Source organism: Echinops telfairi, unplaced genomic scaffold, assembly GCF_000313985.2.
Source record: "Echinops telfairi isolate 266 unplaced genomic scaffold, ASM31398v2 ScPeMD7_655;HRSCAF=1070, whole genome shotgun sequence".
NCBI lineage: Eukaryota > Metazoa > Chordata > Mammalia > Afrosoricida > Tenrecidae > Echinops > Echinops telfairi.
The window spans coordinates 30,758,574-30,767,275 of NW_022104553.1; the positions used below are offsets into that span (position 1 = coordinate 30,758,574).

Genomic DNA, 8,702 nt, shown 5'->3' on the forward strand with positions numbered 1-8,702 from the left:
CTTCTGGTTCATACTTACTGCATATGCTGCACGGATTCAGTCGAGGGAACAAGATGAGGATTTCTACTCCCATGAACCGTTCCTGTCTCGGAAGCCCACAGGGGCAGTTCTGCTCTGTCCTTGTGGCTTTGGGTTTGGGAGGCTTAGAGGCCTGGTGGCGCTGTCTGGTAAGCATTGGTCTACTGGCTGCAGTGTCTGCAGTTCAAACCCACCAGGTTCTCCGAGGGAGAAAGGAGAGGCTGTCTGCTCCAGTAAAAAAGGACCCAACACGAATCATTGTGAAGCACCTCCAGGAGTCTGGGCTAACTGCAAGGTCAGGGGTTTGAATCTACCAGCCACCCCACGGGAGAGAGATGAGGCTTTCTGCTCTCCTAGAGGTATATAGTCCTGGCAGCCTCAGAAGCGCTCAGGAGCAGTTCTATTCTGTCCTACAGGCTCCGTGGAAGTTGAGTTTGGTTGGGGACGCATTCGACGTACGGTTAAATGTATTGGTGTTAGGTTCCCTACTCCGATCTCAGCATCGTCTTCCTAAACCTGCACACTGGCCTTGTCCGGGTCCTCACCATCACGGACCAATTAATCTTCACACAAACTGGAGCCCGGCACCTCGTCCTGGATGACGCCCCACCCCTGCCCCCAGCCCACCAGTCCCTGCAGCCTGTATGCCAATGTCTCGTCCACATGCTCCCACCCCAGCCTCCTTCCCACCTCGGGGTCTGCATTCTCATCCCCTGCAACTTCTTCACAGAGTGGCTATCTGACACGCCCTCCCTCTCTCGGAGCTCTTCCACGATTCCTCAGTGCCCTCGGAATGAAGCCCAGACGCCTCTGCCTGGCACGTACGACCTTGTGTAGCCTGGCCCTGCCAGTCACACCATGGTGGCCACTAGCTGCGGCAGGTGTCTTTGGGGCACAAACCAACATACAAAGATGCTCCCCGGCCTCTGTCCCTGCACCTCGTTAGCCAGGAAAACCTGCCTGTCCTCACTTGGCTGCAGGCAATCCCTGCTACCTGTATGCCCGAGGTCTGCAATTGGCCACCTCTCTCCATCGACCCCTTCCCCTGGTGGCTTCCCCAGGGTTCCGCCACTGGGTGGGGGAGGGGACCTCGGTCCAGCACCCCGCCCCCCATTCCAGCCAGGTCTCCGACAACAGAACCAGAGCCACTCAGCAACGCTGGAGCCCATTCAGGGGGTGGTCCAGGCCCCCTTGTCCCAAGCTAGGGCTTCGGGGGAGGGGTGTGGCCTCTGTCAGACTCGCCGTGTGGCCGAGGGGGTAGGGGGCTGCCAGGGAGGTGGGGGCGAACTTCCCACGAGGAGGCACGAGCGCCGTTCTATTCCCCCCGCTGGGGGGGCCTTGGGGCCAGCTGAGGCAGCGGTGGCGGCGGCGGCAGTGGGGGCGACGGGGCAGGAGGCCTAGGCGACAGAGCCCGTTGTGGGGGGTCAGCGGCAGGGCAGGGGCCGGCCTCCGGGACACCATGGCCACCATCCAGTCCGAGACCGACTGCTATGACATCATCGAGGTCCTGGGCAAGGGCACCTTCGGGGAGGTGGCCAAGGGCTGGCGCCGGAGCACGGGCGAGATGGTGGCCATCAAGATCCTGAAGAACGACGCCTACCGGAACCGCATCATCAAGAACGAGCTGAAGCTGCTGGGCTGCATGCGGGGCCTGGACCCCGAGGAGGCCCACGTCATCCGCTTCCTCGAGTTCTTCCACGACGCCCTCAAGTTCTACCTGGTCTTCGAGTTGCTGGAGCAGAACCTCTTCGAGTTCCAGAAGGAGAACAACTTCGCGCCCCTCCCTGCCCGCCACATCCGGACCGTCACCCTGCAGGTCCTCCGAGCCCTGGCCCGCCTCAAGGAGCTGGCCATCATCCACGCCGACCTCAAGCCCGAGAACATCATGTTGGTGGACCAGACCCGCTGTCCCTTCAGGGTCAAGGTGAGCCCCTCCTCCGGGCCCCTCCTAGCTGCCCACTCCTGGCCGTCTCCTAGCACTGGGGGGAGGGCCGGGGAGGGAGAGAGGGGGCTTCCTTGCCCCAACTCCGGGTCTTCCCAACGCTCCTCATTTTCCATCACCCCCCGTTGCACTCTGTCCTGGCCCCCTGGACTCTCTGTCCTTGTCTCCGTCCAGTCTCGGCCCCTCTGGCCTAGTCTTCCCCATGGGACGGACGGTCCAGAGTTCCCAAGAGGAAGGAGTCTGCTGTGACGTGGGAGAGGAGCCCCGGGGTGCAGTGGTGATGTGCTGCCCTGGGAGCCACACGAGGTCAGCCATCTGGACCTCCCGCTACTCCTCAGGAGAGAGAGGAGGCCGTCTGCTCCTGTAAAGATCGACAGTCTCAGAAACCCACAGGGGCCGTTCCAGGCAGACTGATAGGGTCACCGCGAGTCAGAATTGGCTGGAGGGCAGAGAGCCACGGCTGTGGAAGAAGGAGACAAAAGCAGCAGGGAAGGAGGAGGGGGTGGGACAGTCAGGGCCCTCTGCTTTGGGCACCGGGCACTTCCACCGCCAGGCCTTTGCTAGTCAGCCTGCTCCTGCTGCCCACACCCCCTCCCCCAGGATCTTCCTCGAAGACCACCTCCTCCACAAGACCTCCCTGACTGTCCCCACCCACGCTGGGCCCCCCTCTTCCCAGTCACCCCACGTCTCCCTTGGTTCTGCCGGGACCCTCCTTCTGCTAAGAGGTCTGTGTCGTCGTTGGCAGGGGGCGGGGGTGCTGGTGTGAACTAGGAGCATCCTGAGGGCAGGCTGGGGGCCGGCCATCTCGGGCACTGCCACCCCCACCCCCCCATACCTCCTGGTGTGGGCCTGCAGTCAGTGCAGAATGGACATCTGTCAGAAAGAGACAGAGGGCTCTGTCCGGGAGATAGAAGAGACAGGGCTGAGCCATGGCTGCTGCTGCTGCTGCTGCGTTTGTGGAAAGAGCAAATGCTGGGCACCTGGAGGTCACTCAGCGGCCCCCAGGACTGCAGCCCCAGAAGTCCAGCCTCAGAGCCTATCCTACTACCTCCCACAAATGGACGCGGAGGGAGGGAGGCTGGATGGAAAGAGGAGACGGGGACCAGGGGTGCAGTGGGGAGGGAGGGAGGCATAAAGGCTTCCAATCACTCAGGTGCCGCCCAGCTGGGCAGTGACGACAGGACCTGGGCTTCCAGGGCACTGAGCCGTCTAGAGGGTGGAGATGGGGGAGCTCGCTGTCTGCCAGAGACTCGAAGAGGCAGTGGCAAAGAACGAGCAAGAGAGTGATATAAACAAGAGAAAGACGAGACTCACAGGGTACACACTCCGCACTCACTGGTCACGCTCTCACTCATTCATGAACACCTCGCTCCATCCCTGAGAGGCGCCAGCACTGTTTCCTCTGTTGGGAACATTATGACTAGAGGAAGGAGCCCCAGTGGCGCTGTAGGTTACTCATCAGGCTGCTAACCAAGAGGTTGGCGGTTCAAACCCACCCGCTGCTCCGTGGAGAGAAAGATGAGGCTGTTTGCTTTCCGTTAAATATTTCTTCTCAGAAACTCCCTGGAGGGCTGCTCTGAGCCAGAACCAATTGGAGGCCAGTGCGCTTGCCTTTGGTTTGATAAACATTTGCTCATTCTGATTGGCAGTTTCCCAGGCTCTAGCTCTGGTGGAGCAGGGCAGGGGTGGGGCCTTGGCTTAAGTCACCACCCCACCCACTGCCACCGAGTCCCTGCTGACTCGGAGCGGTCCTCTAAAAGGTCCGTCCTTACGGAGCAGGCAGTTCCCTCTTTTGTCTGAGCAGTGATCCTGCGACTGACTGCCCAATGCCTAACCTGCAGCACCACCAGGGCCCTTGGTGTTGATCGCCAGAGGTGCTTAAAGTCATGAGAGGGGCTGAGCAGGGAAGGCCGAGCTGTGAGGGGCACGCTAGCTCACTCCAGTTGTGTGCACAGGATTGACTGGGGGCGGGGAGACAGCCCCCTCCCATTCGTGTAGGCAGGAGGACCCTGGTGGCAGGAACCAGACCTGTGGGTCAGGTGAGGCGTCGACTGGGGCCAGTCAGATTTGTGAATGGACAGACAGGGCGTGAGGTGAGAGAGGGAGCCCTGGCTGACCTTCCTCGTACGGAGGCATAAGACACAAGACAGAGGTCAGAGGAGACAGAGAGAGACTCAGAAACAGACTGAGGCAAGCGGCAGGTGCAGGAGGACATTGGTGAGAGAGAGCAGGGCGGCCCGGATGTCTGACTGCCCCATGGCCCACCCACAGGTGATCGATTTCGGCTCGGCCAGCATCTTCAGTGAGGTGCGCTACGTGAAAGAGCCCTACATCCAGTCCCGCTTCTACCGGGCCCCCGAGATCCTGCTAGGGCTGCCCTTCTGCGAGAAGGTGGACGTGTGGTCCCTGGGCTGCGTGATGGCCGAGCTGCACCTCGGCTGGCCCCTCTATCCCGGCAACAACGAGTACGACCAGGTGCGCTACATCTGCGAGACCCAGGGCCTGCCCAAGGCCCACCTGCTGCACGCCGCCCGAAAGGCCCACCACTTCTTCAAGCGCAACCCCCACCCCGATGCCACCAGCCCCTGGCAGCTCAAGTCCTCCGCTGACTACCTGGCAGAGACCAAGGTAGGGAGGAAGGTGGGGTGAAGGCAGTCAGCATGGTGGGGGCTGCCACCTGGAGAAAAACCTCTGGGAGGACGGGAGGCTGGGGGTGGGGTGGGTAGAGGTCAGCGGTAGGGGCCGTCACAGCCAGAGAGAGCCTGCTCACTCCCTCCCTGCCATCGAGCCAATTCTGACCACAGCGACCCTACAGGATAGGGTGGGCCTGCCCCTGTGGGTTTCCGAGAGAGCTAGGTGGGATGGAAAGAGGGGCTGCAGATTTGAGGCTCAGCCCAGGGTCTGTTTTAGCAAGACAGATCTGAGTGAGACTTCAGGGACTAGGGGGTCAGGTGGAGAGGGGGACCTCCCCCATAGGGTAAGGTGACCAGACGTCCCGCTTTGGGCGGGACCGTCCTGATTTTTAACCATTTTTCCTGCGTCCCGCGGCTTTTTGAACAAGTCCCCATTTTTGGAAAGAATGCACGATAAGCTAGGGTATACGGTTTTCTGCTACCATATGGCTATTTCGCCAGGATATGAGTTTTATCAATGGTGTCCCGCTTTACCAATGTTAAAATCTGGTCACCTTATCATAGGGGCCACCGTAGCCAAGAGCCCTGGTGGTGCCGTCGGGGAAGCAGACTGATAGCTGCAGGTCAGTGGTTCAAACCCACTAGCCGCTCCTCGGGAGAGAGGCTAGGCTATCTGTTTCCAGAAAGACATACCACCTTGGAAATGCTACAGAGGGTGGCTCTGAATCTGAGTGGACCTGGTGGCAGTGGGCTTTTGGGACTTGGCATCAGAGGGATCTGGGTCTCACCCCAGAGATACAGTGCGGGCGCAGGCGGAGTGTGAGAACTGCCATAGAAATGGGATCCGAATGAGACCCCAGATGGGAGTGGAGGTTTAAGGCAGCATCTCTGCTACCATCATGGCTGCTGTCATCACACGTATGCAGCAGGAGGGCTCTGAGTTAGACAGCAGGGAAGACCGGTGGGGGTGGGGGTGGGGCGGGCAGCTGCTCTGTATCACTCTCAAGTGCAGCAACAAGGGCCTGAGGGTGGCCTCAGGCCCAGGTCTGGGAGCTCTGGGATCAGGGGCACCATAGCCAAAAGGGAACTGGACTGGACTCCTCCAGGCGTTTGGGGCAGCCCTCCACTCACTGCTGGCAGGGGCTCTGGGGAGGGGTCTGGTGAGAGGTCAGTGAGAGAGGGGCCTGGGAGACACCACTGGAAGGCTGAAGAACGGCCCGGTGCTCTTGCGTCCTGCAGCAGCAGGGCTCCGGCTTAGACTAGAGAGGCATGGCCCTCCCCGCTCCAAGGCAGATCCAGGGCAGATCAGGTGTGTGGACTCTGTCCCAACCAGGGAGCGCTAACCGAAACCACATTCCCCACCATCAACTGGATTCCGACACAGAGTCACCCTACCGGCAGAGTAGAGCACTCCCTGTATGTTTCCGAGGTGGTCAATCTTTCCAGGAGCAGAAAGCCTCCTCTTTCTCCCAAGGAGCGGCTGGTGGTTTAGAACTGCTGACCTTGTGGCTAGCAGCCCAACATGTAACCCACTACGCCACCAGGGCTCCTTGGGCTAGCCCACCAAAACACCAGGCTCACTGCCATTGAATGGAGGCCAACTCAAAGCGACCCTGTAGGATCGTCCCTGTAGGTTTCTAAGACTATGCCTCTCTACGGGAGTGCAAGCCTCCTCTTTACCCTGAGAAGCGATTGGTGGTTTCGAACTGCTGACCTAGTGGTTTGCAGACCAGCATGTAACCCAGGGCTAGGCCACAGGAGGACCAAAAGTATACAGGCTTCATGATGGCAAGAGAGCTTAGGGTCCAGTGTGGCGGGCAGGGGGTCCCCTGTGGGGGACCCCAGCAGGAAGGGAGGAGGTGGCAATCCCAGGCCCCCCTGTGCCCCGTCAGGTGCGCCCGCTGGAACGCCGCAAGTACATGCTGAAGTCGCTGGACCAGATCGAGACGGTGAACGGCGGCGTGACGGCCAGCCGGCTGACCTTCCCAGACCGGGAGGCGCTGGCCGAGCACGCAGACCTGAGGAGCATGGTGGAGCTGATCAAGCGCATGCTGACGTGGGAGTCGCACGAACGCATCAGCCCCAGCGCAGCCCTGTGCCACCCTTTCGTGTCCATGCAGCAGCTGCGCAGCGCCCACGAGGCCACGCGCTACTACCAGCTCTCGCTACGCAGCTACCGGCTCTCGCTGCAGGTGGAGGGCAAGCTGCCGGCTCCCGCCGGGGCCACCGGGGCCGATGGGCCCCCCTTCTACCCACTAGCCGAGGAGGAGGAGGAGGCGGTGGCGGCGGTCGTGGGCCTGGGCAGCGCGTCGGGCAGCGGGCCCTTCTTCTGTGAGGAGAAGGCACCGGGCGTGCAAAGGGCCATCGACCAGCTGGACGACCTGAGCCTGCAGGAGCCTGGCCGGGGGCTGTGGGGCGAGAGCCGCGTGGACGTGGTCTCTGATGTGCTGGCCCCGCTCAAGGCAGCTGGCCCTGGGCGGCGGGTGCCCGACTCAGGGCCTGAGCCCATCCTGGCTTTTTATGGCAGCCGGCTGGCAGGCCGCCACAAGGCCCGCAAGCTGCCCGCAGGCTCCAAGTCCGACTCCAACTTCAGCAACCTCATCCGGCTGAGCCACGCCTCGCCCGAGGATGAGGCGCCCTGCCGGGGTGGTGGCTGGGAGGAGGGTGAGCACCGAGGGACCTCCGCCGAGCCGCCCACCATCCCGCAGCGGGACGGCGATGGGCCCACCATCAAGGAGCTGGCCATGGACGCGGAGGTATGCCAGGTGGCCAGCCGGGTGTCTCCCTCAGTGTCCCAGGAAGGGGGACACTGTTAAGTAAGCCTTGTCTCTCACCTCCATTGTACTAGCTGCTGGCTCAGGGCTAACACACTAACCCATATTCAGGATGTGCAGAGACTCAGCTCATACTAAGCCCCTCTAAGGACTAAGGCTCAGCACACACTATCCCACACTCAGGACTAAGGCTCAGCACACACTATCCCACACTCAGGACTAAAGGCTCAGCACACACTAGCCCACTCAGGGTTAAAGCTCAGCACACACTATCCCACACTCAGGACTAAGGCTCAGCACACACTATCCCACTCAGGGTTAAAGCTCAGCACACACTATCCCACACTCAGGACTAAAGGCTCAGCACACACCTACACTGTAAGGATATGACAAGGCTCAGCACACACTCACCAAACCCCAGGACACATCACGGTCTCAGCACACACTAGTTCACCCCAGGAGGCAATGAGGGTTCCAAACATATAAAACCATCCTCAGGAGAGGACCCAGAGTGGGCTGGGAAGGGGAGCTGATGCCCTCCCTTCTCCTCCCCAGAGGCCGGTCGCAGAGCTCTTTGACGCCAGCAGCTGTCCTGAGGAGTGGCTGAGTGACCCGGACTGGAGCCTGGAGGGTGTCAGGGTGCCACGGGCTCAGGGCCTGCCAGCCCGCCACCCCCGGGCAACCAGTTTTCTACAGCACGTTGGCGGGCACCATTGAGGGTGACCCCACCCCTGCCCATCACAGGGGCGGCACTGGCTGGGGCAGCGTTCCCCTCTCAACCCACACTGTCCTCAGAGTCACCCCCAGAATTCACAAATTATTCTTCCAGAAAGTTAGTTATCCGGAAACTCCCTGTGCCTCTTGCCCACGGCACGTGCCTCCACATACCCCGCCACTCCGGAAGGCCTCGGGTCAGGCCTGTGGCCTCTTCGGCCAGAGGGACGCAGGGAGGAGGCTGCCCCTGCTTGCCCCAAGCAGGCCCTTGCCGGGCTGCCTCTGCCTGTTTCAATAAAGAACTGTTTAGCAGTCCTGCCTCATAGCGTCTTCCCTGCCCTGTCCTGGGTGTCCAGGGCCCTGGCACCACTGGCCCGTCGTGGATGACACTGAAGGCCAAGACTAAGCTCAGCACACACTAGCCATTCTCCTCGATCCGTGTCTAGGCCAGAGTCATTCCGGCAAGACATTGTACGTGCCCATGGCTCGGCACACACTAGCCATTCTCCTCGATCCGTGTCTAGACCAGAGTCATTCTGGCAAGACATTGTACGTGCCCATGGCTCGAGCCTGTTGTCAGGCATACCGCCTGTGCTCCGTGCTGGGGACTTGCTGGGCAAT

The 8,702-nt window shown here is 61.0% G+C and overlaps 1 protein-coding gene across 1 annotated transcript; it reads left to right on the plus strand.

Annotated features, from left to right (window-relative positions):
* Positions 1–1,477: 1,477 nt before the first annotated feature.
* Positions 1,478–8,084, plus strand: HIPK4 (homeodomain interacting protein kinase 4). The gene is made up of 4 exons (XM_004710332.1): positions 1,478–1,942; positions 4,232–4,588; positions 6,486–7,349; positions 7,923–8,084. The coding sequence occupies exons 1-4, from the start codon at positions 1,478–1,480 to the stop codon at positions 8,082–8,084; spliced, it is 1,848 nt and encodes a 615-aa protein (XP_004710389.1).
* Positions 8,085–8,702: the final 618 nt, after the last annotated feature.